The sequence below is a fragment of the Bubalus kerabau genome, chromosome 21 (assembly GCF_029407905.1).
Source record: "Bubalus kerabau isolate K-KA32 ecotype Philippines breed swamp buffalo chromosome 21, PCC_UOA_SB_1v2, whole genome shotgun sequence".
Lineage (NCBI taxonomy): Eukaryota > Metazoa > Chordata > Mammalia > Artiodactyla > Bovidae > Bubalus > Bubalus kerabau.
In genome coordinates, this window is record NC_073644.1 from 38,412,921 (window position 1) to 38,437,451 (window position 24,531).

At 44.5% G+C, this 24,531-nt stretch overlaps 1 protein-coding gene across 5 annotated transcripts in view; it reads right to left on the reverse strand.

Moving 5' to 3' along the window:
* Positions 1–24,531, reverse strand: part of COLEC12 (collectin subfamily member 12) — a 183,087-nt gene that overhangs the window by 38,271 nt on the left and 120,285 nt on the right. For all 5 annotated transcript variants that reach the window (XM_055559430.1, XM_055559431.1, XM_055559432.1 and 2 more), the window contains one exon: positions 1,357–1,479. In XM_055559430.1, the coding sequence (XP_055415405.1) occupies positions 1,357–1,479 (123 nt within the window). The remainder of the gene's footprint in view (positions 1–1,356; positions 1,480–24,531) is intronic.

Sequence of the window (24,531 nt, forward strand, 5' to 3'; positions counted from 1 at the left end):
GCAAACTCTGGGAGATAGTGAAGGACAGGGGAGCCTGGCGTGCTGTAGTCCACAGGGTTGCAAAGAGTTCAACACGACTTAGCAACTAAACAACAACAACAAGGAAGAGAGAGATTTAGCCACTCTACTGGGCCCAACCTCAGAACAGGTGGCTCAGTTATATCATCTTTGCTCATCCCGAGCACCTTGAAGAATGGCACCATGACTGTCATTTTACAGGTAAAAAGTCAGTAACACTGAGAGGTTACAATTCATACCCAGGTTACACAGCCACGCAAGGACTTAGCGTAATTCCTGGCACGTCAACGAGCACTTAATAAACAGTAGCAATTGCTCTTCAAATGGTGGACTCAAGAACTGGACAGGGACCATTCTCATTCCCGTACACTGTTGTCTCAGGAAACCACTAAATCCTGGGAGGACAGTGGGAGGAGTTACAAGTTGGAGGGAATTCACTTGGCATCTTTCTGTCCCCAGGTCAAATTGATGGGGCAGGGAACAGAGATGGGAATGTGTGGAATTCTCCACTCTTAACCTGTCAGGGTGAAGATGAGCAGACCCCATGTCTGCCTCTCTCACTGAAACCAGACGACACGTCTGTTTCACGTGTCTCTGTAAGGCTTCCATGGCTGTTTTCTATAAGAGGGTTTACATAGTTCGTGATTCTGAATCAGGACACCTTCACCTGTGGTGTCTGGAATGCCCGTGGTGGGGAGAACCAACCCACTTTATCTGCAAGTCTGGGGGATTCAGGCAAAAACCCTGCACCAATCTTAAACCAGACATGTTCAAAGAATGTCTGATAAGCCGTAAAGCACAGCTGACATGGTGCTGCCATCTCTGTGTTTCATTGCTATGGGGCAGTGTTTTTCTGGAGCTAGATAAACAACAGTGACCACAGTAAATGCGCTGAAGAGAAAAAAAGGGAATTATAAGGCCAGTCCTCCGGTGACGTAAGTCGTGTCTCTGGAGGTCTTATCCTCTGTCAATCGAGTTTTCCTGTGTGCTGACTCCAGGGTTTTTGTGGGGCTTCTTAAAGATAAGATGAAAAAAGGCAGAGGAAGAGGGAGTATCTGGAAATAAGTAGGAAAAAGCAACAAAGACGGAAAAAAATTACAACTCATAAAAGGACCATGATTATGGTTGAAATGACTCAAGAGGAATTGCTCCTTCTATCCTTTCAGATTCCACAGCTATAAGAAGCTCAAGATGTAAAGATGGAGCTTCAGAGGTTTAAGTTTTGCATCTGAATTATATTAATGAACTACTTCATGCCTGCAAATGTACTTGTGTTTTCAGGTGTAAATGAAGGAAAGGAAACTTGCTTTTTAGAAGGAAAAAGAAAACAGTACTTACCTTTGTATCCCAAAATGGCTACTGTGATGGTAAGCAAGGCACACAAAATGTATAACAGTATGATAGAAAGCTTCAGTGCCCAGTTATTTTTACATTTGGTACATTGTGTTCCTTCTTGAATACCTGTAAGAAAAGGCAAATCTTAACAACAGTAACCAAAAACACCATTTCAGAAGTAAATTTTTGTATTTTGGTTTAAATACTATAAGAATATAATTTTCACATATGCCTTTCTATAGGTTGAGTGGTATTTTAAAATCAAACACACTCACCGCTTGAGCAACACATTTAACACAACTTAAATATTGCCATTATGTTATTATAAACATATTTAATGCCTTGAAAACAGCACAGAACTTTGTTTCATAGAACAGTTTCCAAATCACATTCCATTATGATAAGATCTCTACATGACAAAAGAGTTAAAACACCCAAATCTACCTGTTTCGGCCACTGTTGGACTAACAGTAATTCAAACACAACTAACCAAAAAAAAAAAGTGACTTTTCCCTTGATGTTTGTTTCAGTGGTGTGCTTGAGTTAATTCCTACTGTTTTCAAGAGTCACTTGTCAAATTTGTAGGAATTTGGGGAGCTGGTTGTTAAATTGTTGGCAGCTTGAAATCAACCCTGGAGGGACTATTTACACCATGGAAATTTGCAAACACTATTCATAATGCCTTCACACATCCCAAATTGGTTTACCAGCATGCCACTGGCTATAATGTAGTATATAACTTAATAATGTACAATAACTTACTATAGCAGAAAATATAGGTAATTTTAGGATTAAAATGCTCAATATATAGCCACTTTTGTACATTACATATATGCAGGAAACAGACACCGACCCTTATTCATCACAGTGATATGAATAACAACTAGGGAACAACCAGAAAAACCAGACATTTCTGATGAGAAGAGGTAAATTTTTATTGCCCACAGTTGAACTGTTTGAAAAACACTCTAGTCTAAGTGGTAAACCACCATCACTTCTGCAAGGGACTCCAGAAACTAACCCATAAAAAGGGAACTTGCCATAGTTTTATTAGAAACACAGAAGACAAAGGCTCTGGACACTTTAATGCGAAAATCACATTGTAAGGCATGTCGGGAGAGTCGTCCTTGCCCTGACTGGTTTTCCTACGTGCATCTCACTAATAGCGTCCCCCAGGAGCAACAGCACATAAAGGACTGATCTCCTAGAATTGTGCTCAATAACTTTTGATGGATAAATTGTGAAGATTAAGCCACAGCCGAAGTTCCTCCCCTTTGGTTTGTAATTTTACGCCTAGTGCCCTTCTTCAGTGAAAAGAGTCCTTCAGCTGTGTTTAATGCAAAATGATGAGAGAAACAGCATAGAACAATGCCTCAAATTTAACTTCCAGGGTTTAACCAATCCCTCCAGTGCTCTGAGTTATACACCCAAGGGGTGGGGGGTTCAAGCTCGCTCTTCCATGGCTTAGAGCAGTGATTCATGGCTTAGAGCAGTGATTCTTCAACTTTCTTATTTCCATCCCTCAATACTACCACCATCCCATCCCACTGGATTCACTTGAAGGGCTCGTTAAAACACAGCCTTTCTAATTCAGGAAGTCTGAGAAGGCGCCTGAGAATCTGAATTTCCAACAACTTCCCAGGGGCTGTGATGCTGCAGGTCTGGCTGCTGTGCATTAGAACAGTGCTTCTCAAAAAGTGCTCACAAATCATGTTGAAATGCAGATCTGATTCAGTAGGTCTGAGGTAGGAGCTAAGACTGCATTTCTAACTAGGTCTAGGAGATACTTCACTGGAGGAACACATTTTGAGGCGCTAAGGTTTGTTTTAGGAGATGATTGTGCTGGATCAACCTTTGGTTAACCAGTCCCTTGAAGGTGAATCTGTAAAATGAGACTCATTGATCAAACAGACCTAGAGCTAACCAGCTTCTTAGTATCGTGTTTTTCTCGCTTCTTTTTCTCCTTCCTTTCCATCCTCCTCCTTCCATCGCCACCTGCATGTTTCAGTGCCACCTCTTGTGTCCAAAACTGACATCGGTACCAGTCCTGCCAAGCCAGGTCTCCAACTTCCACCCAACTTACTTATTTCCATCCCTAAATACTACCACCATCCCAATACTTCAGGTACTCAAACTCAGACATCTTGAAGTCTTCTCTTATAATTATTCTCTAATTCAATCAACCATCAGATATTTTTAATCTTCCTATAGATATTTTTGTCATGATCATCTCATCTACAGTTTATTGATGTCCACTTACTGGCAACCTGTTCCAGTATTCTTGCCTGGAGAATCCCATGGACAGAAGAGCCTGATGGGCTACAGTTCATGGGATCGCAAAGAGTTAGACGCAACTGAGCAACTAACACTTTGACTTTACTGCCTTCACGGTGCCAGACTCTGATCTAGGGACTTCACATAATCACCTTTCAAGCAGGGAGCAAGAGCTGAAAATGACATCCCACAAACATCATAGCTAGGATTTAAACCGGGGTCTGTCTGACTCCAAACACCATGATATCTCCCCTACGTCACGGTGCCACTGCCTGTCTGGTCAAATTTTCCTATCCATTTCCACGGTCCCAGTCCTAGTGTGAGATCTTCTCATTTCAGTGGAAGATTCCTCTTCCATTCCCACTGGAATCCAGCCTCACCCTGTAACAAAACACTGCTGACCTCATGAAGGTGCCAGAAAGAAAAAAAAAAATAGAAAACTTTCAACGGTTCACTCTTAACTAAAGGATGAACACACACACAAACACGTCATCTGCTCTTAAACTCTCTGTAATCTTGAGAGTTTAAAATGAAACAAAGTCCTCTTATACCCAGGCTTCCCAGGTGGCACTCGTGGTAAAGAACGTGCCTACCAATGCAGGAGATGTAAGAGACATGGGTTCGATCCCTAGGTCAAGAAGCTCCCCTAGAGAAGGGCATGGCAACCCACTCCATTATTCTTGCCTGGAGAATCCCAGGGACAGCGGAGCATGGCAGGCTACAGTCCATAGGGTCCCAAAGAGTTGGACACAACTGAAGTGACAGCACGCATGCAGAGTGAAGATATTCTTGGAATTGGGAGGGGAGAAGAACAGGTAGAAGGAAATCAACCCTGAATATTCATCAGAAGGACTGATGCTGAAGTTGATGCTCTAATACTTTAGCTACCTGATGCAGAGAGCTGACTTATTGGAAAAGACCCTGATGTTGGGAAAGATCGAAGGCAGAAGGAGAAGGGGGTAGCAGAGGATGAGATGGTTGGATGGCAACACTGATTCAATGGACATGAACTTTGGCAAACTCTGGGAGATGGTGAGGGACAGGGAAGCCTGTCGTACTGCAGTCCATGGGGTTGTGAAGAATCAGACATGACTTGGTGACTGAACAACAACAAAGCACAGGCAGACCCACAGACCTGCTGCATCTCATGTTCAGAAAGCAGTTAACACGCTTTGGTGGCAACTGTAAAGCACAGGAGGGTAGACCCCAGGCTGCTGTGGAAAGACTAGATGACACTTTCATGGCTGATGTGAGGTTTCATTCCTTTTGGGTTTTAGGACCCTGGCGGGGGGTGGTGAACTTTTCACATCTCTCCAGGGCTATTTCTTACATTCCATTAGAAGAGCCTCAGAAGATTTGGTCAGAGGGGAGATGACAGCAGATAACAGAATCTGGGGCTAGAGGGTTGCCTAGAGGTCGCCTGGTCAAGCATCGTCCTGTTACTGATGGGGAGAGTGAGGCCAGGTACAGCAGAATCAGAAAGAATGCATCCTGATTCCTGGTGCAGGAGTCCTTCCCTGCCCTGATTGCCATGCCAGCCGGCGCTGGGTTTGTCCCTGGACATCTTGGTCTGACAGCTCTGCTCCCAGACAGTGTCACGGGCCCACATGCCGAAGAGCAGGGTCACTTCCTTGTGGCGTGCATTTCTCCTTGCTGACTCTATCAGCGTTTAATCAATATCAGATGGCACCTCCCGTCCCATTTGACACACTTTCTCTGTCTTGTTTTTTCTCCCTCCCGAGACTTATTTTTCATAAAAATTCTGTTTTATCTTTCCCTTTCTGCCCTCCGCTGGGAGGACATCTGGCCAAACATACGGATGCCTACTACAAAGAGACCCTGCTGGCTCATGGAGCTGGGGGACCCCCTCCTCCTTGGACCTAGATGGTCACAGAAAACATTCAAGAGAGATATCCCCCTGTTACCAGCCTTTGTAGTGTTTGTTTTCTTAGCATTACTTTCCAGGGATGGGAGACTTGATTCCCACCCCAAGGGGCGGGTAGGAAGGGCAGGGAATGGATCGAGGCGAGGCTGCAGAGAAGAGATTCTAGCTCAGGAAGTGAAACTTCTGTGCCCCTCACCACCGAGAGAGCCAGTTTATTACAGAGCCTGGCCCAAATAGCACATCTGCAATTCAGCAGCCCACAGACAGAACGTGTCTGCAGGATCCATGCCCTCCCTCAGGCTACCCGCCTTGCTCTAGCCCCACTGAACTAGATTCTAGGCTCCTGTTCTGAATGCATCTTCCAGTGTCCAAGGCTGTATTATACAAAAAACACTGGGGGAGCCAAAGGAAGTCAGAATCCCTCTGGCTAACTCCTTGACTATTCCGTGGAAGTTCAGAATAGGCTGACAACTTGGTCCCCAGCCCACAAACTCCAAGTTCCCTGATTCACCCTTATTTCCAACAACACATTTGTTTAAAGGGAGAAGATGGGGTTTGATGGGGCCGCCGATCAGGGGGTACTTAGCCGGTTGGAGAGAATACATTGAAACGCTGCGGGAATGATGGTGCAGAAGGCCAGAAAAATTGACCAGCAAAGAGAATTCCTTTCTGCTGTGGTTCTCCACAAAGAGCCCTACCAAGTTCTGTGGTCCCAGCCCCAATCCAGTCTGTTTTTCTTATCTTTTTGGAAAACAAGAGTCTCTTTCATTATCATATTTTTCGACCATTACCAAAGGAGTGCTCTCTGTTAACACGGATGCATACTGATCAGCAAGTGGCCTTCCTCCCTATGTGAAGGCTGGTGCTGTGGGCGAGTGCAGGGCACTTCCCAGCTGTCTTAATTACCATAAGTGTCCAGAGCTCAGTGGTGTTGCCATAAAGATCATGTTACCACAGAGAAGCTTCAGAAAGCTGGTAGGCGGCAAATTCAGAAAACCACAGGTTTTGATCTGAGTTTTTTTTTTTAATCTGAGTTTTGTAGTAACCTTTTCATGTGGTTTTTTTATAGCTATTAATCTACTTCCTGGTGGCATATATTCCCATAAGCCCATGAGAATGATTTGGCCCTAACAGTAAAACTGATGATTTCAAATTCATCCCTATGATTAAAATGCCCTGAAAAGCAACAAAACAGTAAGAGTTAACATCCTAGTTACTTGGATGTTGTGCAATATCACTAGAATAGAAGTTAAATACATAAAACATTTTATCCCATGAACAATTAGTTTTTCCTTATTATAAAGACTATTTACTAAATGCTGGGACATGGGTTTAGCTAGCTTTTTTTTTTTTAATTAATAATGAGCATTTAGTTTCCAAAATACAAATCCCTGGAAACCTTAGTAGGGGCTTCCCTGGTTGCTCAGATGGTAAAGAATCCTCCTGCAATGCAGACCTGGATTCCATACTGGGCAGGGAAGATCTCCTAGAGAAGGGAATGGCAACCCCCTCCAATATTCTTGCCTGGAAAATTCCATGGACAGAGGAGTCTGGCGGGCTACAGTGCATGGGGTCTCAAAGAGTAGACATGACTGAGCAAACACATGGACACCTTACTATGCCAAGTTTCTTAAACAATGCAGGGAATCATGATAACAGGAGGACAAGAATTAAAAACAAAATCACTTTCTGTGCAAAATAAATAAAGCCTCACCACATCTCTATATTCATAAAGATGTATTCAAATCAGAAAAATAATTTACATGAGTTTTATGAATTTGAAATCTTTAGCATTCCTCCTGAGCTTATATTAATATTCTGCACATTTGCTAAATGTATAGTTCCTTTCATTAATTTTTTTCATGTATATGCATGGGGCTTCCCCATTGATTCAACAGTAAAGAATCCCCCTGCAATGCAGGAGGCACAAGAGACGCTGGTTCAAACCCTGAGTTGGGAAGATCCCTGGAGAAGGAAGAGGTTAACCACTTCAGTATTCTTGGTTGGAAATCCCATGGACAGAGGAGCCTGGTGGGCTATGGTTCATGGGGTTGCAAAGAGTCAGATGTGACTGAAGCGACTAAGCACACGTATATGTATAAAAAGGGAAGCCAGTTCTGTTTTGGTTTTAATGTAAAAAGTATACATGCATTATTTGTTTAAAATTTATAATGTATACGTTGTCTGCTAAAAAAAGAATTGTTAAGGCCAAAAGCCAGATAATGATGCCACTCAGAACATACAATGTCTGCCAGGATGTATACTGTCTCAAAAGAATGCCATTACTTTCTCCTTGTAGTTTTATAATAAGAAATCCTTTATTATATGAATTGTAAACAAATGCCTTCAGTTCTGAGGAGAGGAATCCTCGCCCCGGGGGGCAGTTCATCCATCACGTCTCTTGCATCTGCCTCTCTCACTGGCCGCTTCCTCCTGGCCCTCTTCCTATTCATTTCATTCTATGGGCATGGAGTTTATTGTCAACCCTCCTAATGATACACTTCAGCAGCCCTGACTACTTCATTATCAACATCACCAAACAATGTCCTTCTGTGATCAGGCATTCAATGTTTTAATTAAAAGGACGCATGAAAATTCAGCTCCAGCTTGGGCCATTAGACTCTGCCGTATAATTGAGCTGGACACTTGGACTGCACAGGTATTTGGAGGAAAGCCATGAGATATTTGCTTAGTGGATGAGAGTTTGCTCTTGCAGCAAACGTGAAGAGGAATTGCTAAGGATGGTGGCCAGTCTAGAGGACCCGATGTGTGCCACGTACCCCTGCCCAGCTACTTTGTTGTTGAATCGTGTCCGACTCTGTGACCTGCATGGACTGTAGCCTGCCAGGCTCCTCTGTCCATGGGATTCTCCAGGCAAGAATACTGGAGTGGGTTGCCATTTCCTCCTCCAAGGGATCTTCTTGATCCCTGGATCGAACCCTTGGTTCCTGCATTGGGAGGCAGATTCTTTTACCACTGAGCCACCAGGGAAGCCACGTCCTTTAATAACCTTGCCAAGCAGGACTTCTGATCCCAATTTATAGATTTTTAGGAAAGTGGGGGTCAGCGAGGTTGAGTACCTAAGCCAGTAAGTGGCTGAGCTGGGAGCTAAACCCAAATGATCACAGGTTGCTCCTCCAAGGTTGCTGACCTTCAGAGGTGAAAGCAAAACAAAGCCAAGTGAAGTATGCCTAAAGAGATAAATCAGAGGAGGCAAACAGGTTACACTTGTGGAGTGTTCTGTTGAAACCCAGGGCTATAGAAACATCCTTTCAAATGCTGAGAGATGATCCCTTCTCAGAAATGAAGAAACAGGGAATGAGATGGTTGGATGGCATCACCGACTCAATGGACATGAGCCTGAGCAAACTCTGGGAGATAGTGAAGGACAGAGAAGCCTGGCATGCTGCAGTTCATGGGGTCACAAAGAGTTGGACATGACTGAGCCACTGAACAACAACAACAGAAACGAGCAGGAAAACCTAGTCTCCAGCAAGTTAACCATTACAGGCCTGAGGTTTCTACAGGCTATAATTTCTCTTCCTATTCTATGGTGACATACTTGAGCAGCAAGTTTATTCCACTCTAAATAAATCCTCATTATCTCTTGGAGGGATCAGGACTGGCTTAGAGGTTTGGCTGGTAAGGTCTGTTGGCCCCTCGGAGGAATCGTCCCCCAGTGGTGGTGAAATTTTTGGAAGAGAAGATAATTTTATTTTTTAAAAAATATTTTTATTTATTTATTTGCATGTGCTGGGCCTTAGTTGCAGCACATGGGATCTTTAGTTACAGCATGCCGGATGTTTAGTCAACTCTTAGCTGTGGCATGTGGAATCTAGTTCCCCGACCAGGGATTGAACCTGGGTCCCCTACATTGAGAGCACAAGTCTTAGCCACTGGATCACCAGGGAAGTCCCTGAGAAGGTAGATTTATACTCAGTAATTTCAAGGTAAACTATGAGGCATGCAGAGCCTTGAGCTTGAAACCAAAACAAGTTGGTTGCCCCTGTTGAGTTTTCTTCTAAAGTTCTAGTTCACTGAAATAGAAGCTTTAAAAGTCAATGGCTAATCCATCTATGGACCCAAATAGTTGCTGGTGGTTCAAGGCTGCAGGAGTTGGGTGAGATAAGTTAGTGGAAAGGAAGAAAGTAAAATAAGCCTTTATTAAGTGGTAATAAAAAGTTAATGTATCAAGCAGGTTTCCCTGGTGGCTCCGTGGTAAAGAATCTGCCTGCCAATGCAGGAGACACAGGTTCAATACCTGGTCCAGGAAGGTGCCACATGCTGTGGAGCAACTAAGCTCGTGTGCCACAACCACTGAGCATGCGCTCTGGAGCCTGGGAGCCGCAACTGCTGAAGCCCGCGCCCCACAATGAAGACTGGCCACCACTTGTTACAACTAGAGAAAAGCCTGTACAGCATGAAGACCCTGCACAGTCAAGAAATAAAATAAATACAATGATTAAAAATTTAACATCTAGCCTCTTAACCCCCCTTTTTGAAAAAACCTACTTGGAGAACTTTAGAAAACTCCAATTCTTTTTACAAATACCAGCTTGACCCCGTGGCTCAGAAATCCACTGCCACACTAACAGCTCCAGGTGGTTTGGAGTAGCCAAGATGCTCACTGTGAGCATCCTCTGACCATACAGGTCCTTAGAAGCTCATAGTCCAGAGGAGGGCAGTGGTCAACTCATCCAGTGTCCATCTTACTAGTGAGGGAACTGTAGCCCAGTGAACTTGACTGCCCTCCCAGGCTGGCCCTGGCTTCAAGACTCAGGTCTCTGAATTCTCTGCCTAAGTTCTTTAAATCCCAAAACACAGCCCACCATACTTCTTTCTTACTATATCCTATTTATTCAAGAAACAAGGATGTAGCATGTAGTCTGTACCATGCACTGGGTATCATGGTGAACAAAACAGATGGCAATCTCTGTCCTCATAGAACTTACACGAGAGTGGGAGGCTATTTTAACTGCTGTTGTTGTTTAGTTGCTAAGTCGTGTCTGACTCTTTTGTGATTCCATGGACCATAGCCCACCAGGCTCCTCTGTCCATGGGATTTCCCAGGCAAGAATACTGGAGTGGGCTGCCATTTCCTTCTCCAGGGAAAGCAAGAAATGGACAGAGGGCATGTGGCGAGCAGGTGGATGGCAGTGGAAGCAGGTGGTCAGAGAAGGCTTCGGGGAGGAAGATATGAGCCCAAGCTGGAAGGAGCACGGGGTGTCTGGGCTGGGTGCTCACAGTGCGCCCTCAGGGTCTGCCTGCTTCCTTTCCACATCCCAAGATTGGCCCTCCATCTCCCTGCAACACTCTTCTCTTACCAAATGTCTTCTAAAAAAAAAAACCTTTGTCACAAGTTTCCTCCTGGATGAATCCTCTCCTAATGAGCCTCCCCCAAGCCCTGAACCCCCTCGGTTCTTCTGAAAGTCACATGATATAAATTTATTAGGTTCATTTGTGTGGTTTTCAAATAATTCAAATGCCATCATCTTGGCTACCACCCTGGTGTGTATGCGTGTTAGTTGCTGAGTCGTATCCGGCTCTTTGTGACTCCATGGACTGTAGCCCGCCACGCTCCTCTGACCATGGAATTTTCCAGGCAAGAATACTGGAGTGGATTGCCATGTCCTCCTCCAGGGGATCTTCCCAACCCTGGGATAGAGCCCGGGTCTCTCACCCTGCAGGCAAATTCTGGTGGTCTGAACCACCAGGGAAGCCCACCACCCTGGCAAGGGAATGCAATTGTTCTGGAGGGCTGCTTTTGCCTTTCTCTGAACAAACCAAACACCTCCTCTACCCACTATACGCCCTGCAGGTTCACATACATGAGCCTGGAGCATAGAGCCCACCGTGGACACACGTGCTGTCACCCCTCAGCCGGCCCCAGTCACAGGACTGGCAATAGCGCCACGTATTAGGCTTTCACAACCTTCTCCCCCACTTTGTGGCCAGCTTCCTGTGTGACAAGGGATACGCCGAGCTCGGTGTCCCAGAGGCCAGGGTGTAGTCATCCTGGGAGAGGCATTCAGTTAAGGGTCAAAACACAGACACACAGGACACCTTGCAACCAAACAAGCAGGAACCCCGGCTCCAGAGCAAGTATTTTCTTTTCACCACTGGAGGGGAGGGCAGTGCAGTGGGATTTACTAACCAAAGAAATGCAGATCTATAGACCCTTCTGGTTTGCAAGGCTGTGTCTGGCATCCCTCAGCTCTCACAGAACTAAACCCGACAGAACACAGGTGAGAAAGCAAACTCACAGCCCAACACTTGCCTTGAGCATGCTTGCTTTTACAGTGTCATTTGGGGGCAGCTGAGCGGGCAAGTCTCAGTTAATGATAGTGTGTTTGTTGTTTATCACTGAAGCAGTGTTGGGGCATGTGGAAATTATGCTTCAGAGCAGGTGCTGGAAAAAAATAAAAAAGACAACCCATGCTTCTCTCACAGACCTACTTGATTTTTTTTTTCAAACCAACAAAACTACTGCTTTGATGAAAAGAAAAAAAAAGGACCTCAGTGTCAGTGAAAATACCAATCAGCCCAACACACACTCTTCATTTCTGTGTGAATATGTTTTCTAATTTCTTCAAGTGAAGACAAGAGCTGAGGACACTTGAATTAAGGGAAAAGTGAGCCAAGACAAAGAGTTAACTCATTGGAAAAGACCCTGATGCTGGGAGGGATTGGGGGCAGGAGAAGGGGATGACAGAAGATGAGATGGCTGGATGGCATCACCGACTCGATGCACATGAGTTTGGGTGAACTCCGGGAGTTGGTGATGGACAGGGAGGCCTGGCGTGCTGCGATTCATGGGGTCACAAAGAGTCGGACACGACTGAGCGACTGAACTGAACTGAGCCAAGACAGAGAGACAGATTTTTACTGTCGGCGTTTTAAAGGAATTATCTGTTCCTTGAGGAAGGCAATCTCTGTTCAGAAGCTTGAAGAGAAGTTGATCGATTTGAAATGACCCAGATGCAGGGCGGCAGGGGAAAGCTGGTAAAAAATAAGTAATGAGGAAAATGAGAAGGATCTATTGTACAGACCACAGGATGAGTTGTGAGGGGGGTGTGGTCCCCAGATTTGGTGAAGAGCATCTGTTCACCAGCTTGGTATTCACATTTGTGATTAAAAATGGACAAAGGACATACAAAGGAAGAAATCTTTGTATGGGGCATTCAGCCCTGGGTGTAGAAGTCAAAGGAAAGAAACTGGAAAATAAAAGTGGAAAATCACTACACTAGAAAGTCACAAGGCATGCAACCAATTACAAGTAAATGTAAAGTGGGAAAGTACATGCTTATTAACATTGCCATGCCTTTGTAAACAGTTCATAAATGAGTGTTAAATTTAGAAATCTGTTTAAAGCTGAAACAACTAGATGAAAAGATGGATAAGTACATGTATGTATATGTATACACACATATACACTCATGGACAGAGGAGCCTGGGGGCTACAGTCCATGGAGTTGCAAAGAGTGGGACACAACAGGGTGACTGAGTAGACAACACACACAGTGACTTTCTTCAGACAGTAGAGATGCTTTTTAAAAAGCATTTCCAAAGCGAAAATCAAATTCATGATTTCCCATCATTTCTCAGGGCTGAGCTGGAGCCAGCTTACTCCAGCTGCTTATATCTCCTCACATTTTAAAGATGGTTCAGTAATAAAGAAACTGCCTGCCAGTGCTGGAGACACGGGTTCAATCCCTGGGTCAGGAAGATCCCCTGGAGGAGGAAAAGGCAACCCACTCCAGTATTCTTGCCTGCAGAATTCCATGGACAGAAGAGCCTGGTGGGCTGTAGTCCATGGGGTCATAAAGAGTCGGACACAACTGAGAGACAGTATGTAGTGCTTAGGATAAAATCATTTAATTGTATTTCATGCTCAAAGAAATTAATTTTATTGCCCAAATGGCCCAACACTCCTAATTAGGGTTGTAAATTGGTTTAACAGACTGAAAGAAGAAGAGGCTTTGGACAAGTTTCTCACAACAATGTCCAATCTGCACCCAGCTCAGGATTTTCCCCAGTACTCCAGCGAAGGTGGAATTTAGAATTAATAGCAGGATCACCCACCAGGGAGTCATTCATATATTTTATTTCTACTATGCAGCACCTATCGGTTTACATAAACTCCCAGAAACCTGTATATAGTTTAGAATATAGTGTGGGTTCATTGCTTATTATTCTTTAAATTATTCTTTAAAATCCCTGCACCTATGGACACCTTATCTTTGACAAAGGAGGCAAGAATATACAATGGAGAAAACACAATCTCTTTAACAAGTGGTGCTGGGAAAACTGGTCAACCACTTGTAAAAGAATGAAACTAGGACACTTTCTAACACCATACACAAAAATAAACTCAAAATGGATTAAAGATCTAAACTAAGACCAGAAACTATAAAACTCCTAGAGGAAGACATAGGCAAAACACTCTCTGACATAAATCACAGCAGGATCCTCTATGATCCACCTCCCAGAATATTGGAAATAAAAGCAAAAATAAACAAATGGGGCCTAATTAAAAGCTTCTGCACAACAAAGGAATCTATAAGCAAGGTGAAAAGACAGCCTTCAGAATGGGAGAAAATAATAGCAAATGAAGCAACTGACAAAGAATTAATCTAAAAATATACAAGCAACTCCTGCAGCTCAATTGCAGAAAAATAAATGACCCAATCAAAAAATGAGCCAAAAGAACTAAACAGACATTTCTCCAAAGAAGACATACAGATGGCTAACAAACACGTAAAGATGCTCAACATCACTCATTATCAGAGAAATGCAAATCAAAACCACAATGAGGTACCATCTCATGCCAGTCAGAATGGCTGCTATCCAAAAGTCTACAAGCAATAAGTGCTGGCGAGGGTGTGGAGAAAAGGGAACCCTCTTCCACTGTTGGTGGGAATGCAAACTAGTACAGCCACTATGGAGAACAGTGTGGAGAGTCCTTAAAAAACTGGAAATAGAACTGCCATAGGACCCAGCAAACCCACTTCTGGGCATACACCCCGAGGAAACAAGAATTGAAAGAGACACGTGTACCCCAATGTTCATCGCAGCACTGTTTATAATAGCCAGGACATGGAAGCAACCTAGATGTCCATCAGCAGATGAATGGATAAGAAAGCTGTGGTACATATACACAATGGAGTATTACTCAGCCATTAAAAAGAATACATTTCAATCAGTTCTAAGGAGGTGGATGAAACTGGAGCCTATTATACAGAGTGAAGTAAGTCAGAAAGAAAAACACCAATACAGTATCCTAACGCATATATATGGAATTTAGAAAGATGGTAACAATAACCCTGTATGCGAGACAGCAAAAGACACAGATGTATAGAACAGTCTTTTGGACTCTGTGGGAGAGGGCAAGGGTGGGATGATTTGGGAGAATGGCATTGAAACATGTATATTATCATATGTGAAATGAATCACCAGTCCAGGTTCAATGCATGATACAGGATCCTCAGGGCTGGTGCACTGGAATGACCCAGAGGGATGGGATGGGGAGGGAGGTGGGAGGGGGATTCAGGATGGGGAACACATGTACACCCGTGGTGGATTCATGTCATTGTATAGCAAAACCAATACAATATTGTAAAGTAATTAGCCTCCAATTAAAATAAGTAAATTTATATTAAATAAATAAATAAATAAGAAGATGTGTCCCGATCAAAAGAGGTTTAAGAAATGTATCAACCAAATAACAATTTGTAAATCTTGCTTGAATTCTATTTTAAAAAACAAACAGTTTTTAAAAATAAACACTTTAAAAAGTTTCTATCTTTAGGAGATAAAAAAATAAAATAAAATAAAATCTCTTACTGTAAAGCAGTCCCTGTTGGTTAAGATGTTGTTGTCTTTAGTGGCCACTATACAATGTGATATGGGCTTCCCTGGTGGCTCAGTTGGTAAAGAATCTGCCTGTAATGTAACAGACTCAGGTTCAATCCCTGGGTCAGGAAGATCCCCTGGAGAAGGGAATGGCTACCAAGGCAGTATTCTTGTCTGGAGAATTCCACGGACAGAGGAACCTGGTGGGCTGCAGTCCATGGGGTCATAAAGAGTTGGACATGACTGATAGACTTTTACTTTCACTACTCCACCATGTGATGCAGGGACGGGCTTTACTGGCAGACCAAGGATGCACCCAGCCACCTTCTAGAATGAGGCCTGAGCATTGCTCTTCCTTCTTGAGGGAGCCAAGGTTCCCAACCTTACTGTTGGAAAAGCCACTTGAACCTCAGGTCCTACTGATGACAGGCCAGCAGTATCATCTCATGAGCACAAAGAGAGCACTATTTCATTGACTTCATGTTATGCGTGGCCTTGGAGAGGAACTGAAAAAGAAGGATTCAATGATTTACAAAATATCCATTGCTAAATGTGGAATCAGATGAAGTCTGGACTGCACAGCTCCAGCTCCTTTGCGATGCTCCTTCCTGCTGGAAAGCAGTTGTGTTACAGCTGCAGAACTAGTCAAGACAACCAGCCACCTGTAAATACAACCAACTGGTTGCCCTGAAACAATCTGTCCCTTTATACAGCACTTAGGGGAAACACCACCTAATAAACAACACCTAGTAAGGAAGAGGAACATATACTACAGTAAAACGGAAAATCCCACTCACAGCCATGGTTATGACAGTGCTTATAAAATTAGATGTACTAATTTATTAGGGTAGACAGTGTACCCAACTGACTGTATGATTGCATTTTTATTAATTTTTATCCATAGGACTGTAACATAGGAGTTAATCTTCCGAACTTTGAGCTTGGCGGGAAGATCTGTCTGTTTCTACTCCTGCTTACTTCCCAGACACACATCCCACTCAGGGGCACAAAGCACTGAAGAGAAATGTTTATCCAAATGGAGTTGGAAACGTCAGGGGCTCCAAGTGGACCCTGGGGCTCTGAGAAGGCCCCTTCTTTTAATGGCTTCTGCTGTATAGGCCCAGGGAAGGATGGGAAGAATCACAGAGTAGGGGATGGAGACAAGATCTTTTTTTAAGAAAAGAGCAAAGGCTTGTGATTATCTAGACAGAATAGGTTGTCTGAGGCAGTATAGTCAAAGCTATGGTCTTTCCAGTAATCATGTACAGATGTGAGTGTCGGACCATAAAGAAGGCTTAGCACCAAAGAACTGATGCTTTCAAACTGCGGTGCTGGAGAAGACTTGAGAGTCCCTTGGACAGTAAAGAGATCAAATCAGTCAATCCTAAAGGAAATCGACCCTGAAAATTCACTGGAAGGACTGATGCTGAAGCTGAAGCTCAAATACTTTGGCTACCTGATGTGAAGAACTGACTTATTGGAAAAGATTCTGATGCTGGGAAAAACAGGGTAGGAGGAAAAGGGGGTGACAGAGGATGAGATGGTTGGATGGCATCACCAACTCAATGGACAAGAGTTTGAACAAGCTCCAGGAGATAGTGAAGGACAGGGAAGCCTGGTGTGCTACAGCCCATGGGGTCGCAAAGAGTCGGACATGACTTAGCGACTAAACAGCAACAAAAAAAGAAAGAACAGAACAGGGAGAGCTGTGGCCACAGGGAAATGAAAGTAAGCAACGACAGGCTTTAACAAAATAGACTGTAAGTAAGGTTCCTACCATCAAGTCATTCTTGTCCCAACAAGCTGGGAAACCCTGAGGTGAAGTGTCTATGATTTGTTCACTGGAGCACAGAGGTGATACAGATAATTTCTGATGATAAAAAGTGGTTTCTAGAGAGTGAAGGACAAGCAAACTAGAACATGAAAGGAGTATCTACACAATAGTCATGTAAATTATTATATGACACCTAGGGCAAAATTAAACCAGCATGGCAGGCAAAGAAATGAGTGCCAATACTAAGATCCACTGTCAAAATGCGGGGATTCTTATTTACCAAATGGCCAACCTGCTTCCATATTAAGGTATTATACCTGCACACCTTCCCAGGTGACTCAGTGGCAAAGAATCTGCCTGCAGTGTGGGAAACCTGGGTTTGATTTGGGTTGGGAAGATCCCCTGGAGAAGGGAATGGCAACCCACTCCAGTATTCTTGCCTCGAGAATCCCATGGACAGGGGAGCCTGGCGGGCTGCTGTCCATAGGGTCACAAAGAGTCAGACACGACTTAGTGACTGAACACATTCACTTTTCAGGCTTTTTAAGCTAGGGCAGATCAATAACTTTCTGTCTTTGCATCTGCACCTTCTTCTTGTAAGTCCTGCCACAACTCCTGCCAGACAGAATGCTCTCAACCACTTCTGGTTTGGTGCCCCCAGAGTAGAATGGGTTTTTGTTCAAATAAACTCTTAACATTCTTCATATGCCTCAGTTTACCTCTAAATAGTTCATTCAAGTCAGAGAGGAGCCCAGACCATGTCTCCCCTGTGACGAGGACAAAACCTGTTGGCGGTGGTGGTGGATGGGCACAAAGACAGAATCCGTAGCCAGGGCACTTTTCATCGGTTTCCTCCTAACTTCCCATCTTGATGAAAAATATGAAATTTCTCTGCATGCTTCTGACAGTCACCTTTCCCCCTCCACAGTGATCAGTAAGGGGGTCTGCAGATGCTTGCAGCCGAGACAGGAGGAGCAGACACCCAGCGAGAGGAAAGGTGCGGGGAGGTGGTGTGGACATACAGCCGGAGTCAGACAAGACTGGGACTATTTCCTTAGCCACACTGATGAAGGGTTTCTACCAGGTCCTTAGTGAGGAGCAACTGGAACCTGATATCAAAACCCACTGTATGTCCTTCCTAGTTTATTGTATATAATTAAGTACCACCAACTGTGCAGGCTTTGCATTCCAGGGCATGGGATCAGTCATTCTCGACAATCCTTTTGTTGACTTCCTAAGTCCCAGCTAAGAAGCCCTTGAGGGCTTCCCTGAACTGGGAGGAACTGATTACCATGGTAGAACTCTAGTGCCCAGGAATGCCCCCCCCATTCCCCCCTCCACCCCACCCGCATCATCTCCGCCCAGTGCGCTTCATGGCACATGCACAGGGGAGCATCAGACAACAGACACAGCAGGTGTATGCCTTGCCTCCAACTGCAGAAGAGGCCAGTGCGCGGCCATGTGACTAGGAATGCATATTTCTATTACCATACTATGCAAAGTCGCTAGGCCTCCCTGTTAAATCCCCCTCTTAGCTCCCCTTCTGAGCCTGGACCTTGTCTAGTGTGTGGGCCCTGCTCTACCAAGGACCCAAGGGGATTGGGAGGGTGGTCTTCCAAATACCTCAGGCCTAGGCTGCTGTTTCAAACCACTTGGCTCATGTAAAGCATTGCTAGAATTGGAGGTGTTTCAAAGGCAATGAAGAGCATATGAGAACAAATGATCTAATACAGAGAGTGAATTCCTGGAGACTTAGTCACTGAGCAAGGAGGCAAAACAGACCTTGAGTGATGGTACACCTTGAGGACCTTGAAAAGACATCTTCTTAGGGACCATAATTTATCCTTCTATCTTGGGAACACTATAAGCAATATTTGTCAAATACAGATTTTACAGATTTTTAATCTGTAAAAACATGAACACTATGACCTAGCCCCACAAAAATGTGCACAGACATCCATTTGGACACAATTTCAAGAGATCCATGGGCTTCAGTTGCAACTCACAGACATGGGGCTCAGAACTAGTGATGCTTGACCTCTTAGGGAATGTATAAGGATGTTATAGTCCTTCCCCACAAGAACAGATCGGTGTTGGTAAGTTGTCGGTCATACAGACACACTTCTATCCCCCATGGAATAGGACGGAGGGGCAATTCCATGGACAAAAATCCTCTCTCACCTTTCCTCCCTGTTGATTCTCTTGATTGTGCAGCCCAAGCAATACTTACTTGCAAGTCCCTGATCCCAATAACTAACTCAACACAACAACATACGAATCACAAGTGTAGACCACAGTTGTCTATGGAGACACTTAAGTAGCATCATCAAGACAACCCAATGCAGAGAGATAGCAAAGGACAGAATCATCCAGAAGAGAGGAGGAGGCTGGACGTGGATACAAGAGGAGTTGGGGAAAGTTCATCTGTTGTTGAAAATCAGCAAGTCCATCACTGACAGTGGAGGGCCAGATGTCCTGTTAAGAAATGTCCTACTTAAACAGTCTCAAAAAGTTGGCAGCTGTCCTCGTGGGAACCAACAGCAGGAGCAGCAGCTGTGATGAATGAATCAGAAGTGTCCTTTCTACACATCTGACTTCATCATGATCATGTCTCCCCTCTGCTCAAGTTCTTCTAGTAGTTTCTCACCTCATGGAGATGAAGAGCCCACAAGGCCCATCTTCTCTCCAGACCTTCCCTCTCTGACCTCAGCTACTCTGCGGCTCACTCCCGCTCCAGCCACACTGCACCTTGAACATACCAGACACATGGCCCCAGGGCCTTTGCATTTACTGTTTCCTCTGCCTAGGACTCTGTCCCTTAGGTAACCCGCAGCTCTCTCTCTCTTCCTCTCTTACTTTTTACAGGTCTTTACTCAACCATCACCTTGTTAGAGAGGTTTTTCCTGATTAACCTTTTGAAAATTGCCGCTCCCCATCTCCCTTTCTTATTTTATTTTTCTCTAGAGCACTTCTCACCATTTAACACACTATCTGATTTACTGATGTGAGAGTTAGACCATAAAGAAGGCTGAGCACTGAAGAATTGATGCCTTCAAACTGTGGTGCTGGAGAAGACTCTTAAGAGTTCCTTGGACTGCAAGGAGATCAAACCAGTCAATCCTAAAGGAAACCAACCCTGAAGATTCACTGGAAGGACTGACACTGAAGCTGAAACTCCAATACTTTGGGCACCTGATGCGAAGAGCTGATTCATTGCAAAAGACCCTGATGCTGGGAAAGACTAAGGGCAGGAGGAGAAGGAGACAACAGAGGATGAGATGGTTGGATGGCATCACTGACTCAATGGACATGAGTTTGAGCAAGCTCCGGGAGACAGTGAAGGACAGGGAAGCCTGCAGTCCATGGGGTCGCAGAGTCGGATATCACTGAGCAACTGAACAACGATAACAACAATCTGATCTACTTATCTTTTGTAGCCCCCCCCCAACAAGAATGTAAGTTTCATGTAGACAGAGATTTTGTGAGCTGTACTCTCTACTGTATGGCTAGAATATGACCAGCGCAGTGGATACCAAACAGGGTTGTTGAGGAGATTAAATGAAAGACACATAAAACCCCTGAAAAGCACAGAGCATATAATAAGAATTATGTAAACATTTGCTATTATTTTATTTTTGTTTTAAACTCCATACAAACCTAATGAGTAGTTTGTATTATAATATGCATTTTTAAATTTTTTATTAAAATTTTTTTAAGTCTTTATTGAATTTGTTACAATATTGCTTCTGTTGTTTATGTTCTAGTTTTTGGCTTTGAGGCATGTGGGATCTTAGCTCCCTGAGCAGGGATTGAACCTGTACCCTCTGGATTGGAAGCTGAAGCCTTAACCACTGGACCACCAGGGAAGTCCCTATAGTATCCATTTTACAGAAATAAAAAGTTGAGGCTCAGTGTAACCTTGAGGTCATACACTAGTGGTTGGCAGAACCAGGATTCAAACCCATCTGACTCTTATGTTTTCTGCACTCACTTCCCTTGTTCTGCTTTGGAAGTCCTGGGACAGAAGAAAGGGCAGAAATCCATTCATTCTGGAATAAGCTCCAAGCCAAAGAAAGCTCCAGCCCAAGTGGGTGGGGATTAGGGGACCAGGTCTGCAGAATTCAGAAACATTTCTACTGCATGGATCTGAAATGGCGTGTGGCATTCTGTTTACTTCCTAACTTGACCAAAAAATGTAGCAGAGCCTGCCAATTAAAAAATGTTTTCATGACCCCAGAAAATCCGAGTATTGGAGACATTTACTTTAAACAGTCATTCCACCATAACAGGAAAGAGAGGCAGAGTAGAGGAGTTTATTATAACAGCTGCTTTCATACCCAAAACAAGGTTCGGCTGTTTTTGGCAGGTTGTACTGGAGTGGAGTTGGCAAGAACAGACAGACTGCGTGAGTTTCCTTTCAAAAGATCATTTTGCTTCCTTAGAAAAACTCACGACTGGACTATCTAGCATGAACTACAGATGTGTGTTCCTTCTCTGCTCCTCTGTCTGCCGAGGCTTCCACCCCACCTGGGCCTAAACGGGGCATGAACTTCCAAATGCAGAGAGGGTGTGGGCTTTGAAGCTGCAAACACCTCCAGCTGCTTAACTCTGAAACTCGGTGTCCCTGTCCAGAGGGCTATTACTAGGATTAGTGTGAGGCAAATGCAGCTCCGAGCACATTGCCAAGTACACAGGCAGCTATTATTATGATGCAGTTATTAGCATGACTTTATTATTTTTTAAATAAATTTATTTAACAATAAAAAAGCAATTATCCTCCAATTTTTAATGGGAGGATAATAGATTTAAAATATTGTGTTGGCTTCTGCCATACAGCAACATGAATCAGTCATAGGTATACATATATCCCCTTCCTCTTGAACCTCCCTCCCACATCCCACCCTTTCCCACCCCTCTAGGTTGTTACAGAGCATTGGTTTGAGTTCTCTGAGTCATACAACAAATTCCCATTGGCTATCTATTTTATATTCAGTGGTGTATATGTTTCCATGCTACTCTCTCCACTTGTCCCACGGTCTGCTTCTTCCCTGCCAATACTGCCCATGTCCATAGTCTGTTCTCTATGTCTCTGTCTCCACTGCTGCCCTGCAAATAGGTTCATCTGTACCATCTTTCTAGATTCCATATATATCCGTTAATATATGATATTTGTATTTCTCTTTGTGACTTACTTCACTCTGTATAAGGGGCTCTAGGTTCATCCACCTCATTAGAACTAACCCAAGCGCACTCTTTTTAATGGCTGAGTACTATTCCATTGTATATATGTACCACAGCATCTTTATCCATTTATCTGTTGGTGGACATCTAGGTTGCTGCCATGTCCTATGTATTGTAAATAGTGCTGCAAAAATGCTGGGGTGCATGTCTTTTTCAATTTTGGTTTCCTTAGGGTATATGCTAGTAGTGGGATTGTTGGTGGGAATGTAAATTGATACAGAAACTGTGGAAGACAGTATGGAGATTCCTTAAAAAACTAGGAATAAAATTAGCATGACTTTAAGTGTCTACAGTCTTGAGTCCTGATTTCTTCTGAGGACCCTCCTGGGGTATTCCTTTTATGAAATCTACACAATGTGAAATGCAACATCTTTCCTGGGGGCTTTTTAAAAACACTATATATATATATATATATATATATATATATATTTTTTTTTTTGGTTTCACTAGGTCTTAGTTGTGGGATCTTTAATTGAAGCATGCAGGATCTAGTTCCCTCTCCAGGTGTTGAACCCTGACCCCCTGCACTGGGAGAATGGAGTCTTAGCCACTGGGCCAAGAGGGAAGTTCCCTACTAGGGGCTCTTTAAAAAGTGACTTAGTTGCACCCCTTTCCTTTCAAAACTGCAAAGCAGACAAGAAGTGGAATGAAGAGAGAGGCCAGGTTCCCCCTATAAGAGTCACTGCTCTTAGGGTCCAAGATGGGAGGAAAGGGAAGGGAGAGAAGGGGACTGGATGGCGGCCTGCAGGGCAGGGCTGCACTGGGGCTGATGCTGGAACTCTGACAGAAAGCCAAGGGCCCCTGGCTCCTAGGACCAGGGCCTTGCCAGGCTGCGCCTCTCGCAACATGAGAGCAGAGTAAACGACTGCAACCGTCCCAACACTAATGGCTTCCAGATGGCCGGGGAGCAAATAGCACAGGGCACGCATGGCACATGTGAGTCCACGGGTCTGATGCTCATCACTCAGGCCAGTGACCCAAACTCAGAAAGAACCCACGTGACTCAGAATCAGACCTGCATGCAGCACGCACAGAGGCCGGACCGACAGCGTGTGCTGGAGAATCCCAGGTAAGGGACACACACCCCATATCCTGCAGGGTCTCCAAGGCACAGAAGCTGCCTCCCTCCGGCCATGCCTGCTTGGTGGGGTTTGAGTCTGAGACCCTCAGACAGCACAGACCTCGAGGCATGAAGGAAATGGGCCTTCCGCGGCATCTGGGAGCTTTGGGCTGGGCTGGGCTTGGGACCCATGCTCCAGGCGGGAAATCCTTGGCCATCGCTGGCAGCTTTGAAGACCTAGTTTTGATTTCAAAAGCCTTTAATCCTCTGTCTATTCAGAGCCTGAATTTGGAGCACTTGCCTTCCAAAAAAAGAGAGGGAAGCCTGTAAACAGCACAAGGGGCGTGGATTCCAAGGGGCACAACCGGCAGAGTGGGGGTGGGGAAGGTGGGTGAGTGGGTGGGACCTGTACTCCCTCCCCTCTGAGAGGGCCATGGTTAAATTCAGATGTTAAAACATCCTGCAGGGCCCCAGTTTGAGTTCCTTGAGTCACAGCAAATTCGCATTGGCTCTGTATTTTACATATGCTTCCATGCAACTTTTTGTAACAACCAAGAGGGGTGGGATGGGGTGGGAGGTGGGAAGGAGGTTCAAGAGGGAGATGACATATATATATATAGGGCTTCCCTGGTGACTCAGACAGGAAAGAATCCACCTGCAATGAGGGAAACCTGGGTTCGACCCCTGGGTTGGGAAGATCCCCTGGAGGAGGTCATGGCAACCCACTCCAGTACTCTTGCCTGGAAAATCCCCATGAACAGAGGAGCCTGGCGGGCTGCAGTCCATGGGATCGCAAAGAGTCAGACACGACTGAACTACTATGCATGGCACACAGCTGATTCATGTTGATGTATGGCAGAAGCCAACACAATATTGTAAAGCAATTATCCTTTAACTAAAAATAAACAAACAAACAAAAAAATCCCACAGCCCAAGTACCAGCTCAATCAAAGGAGAAGCTGTGATCATGCACGTCTGTAGCCCGAACCCCACATCCAGGGGTGATATTCCAAATATTTAATAAATGTCCTGGCATGAGGACTCATCAACAGGCAGGGATACCCCCATGGCTCTCCTGGCTGAGTGTCTGCC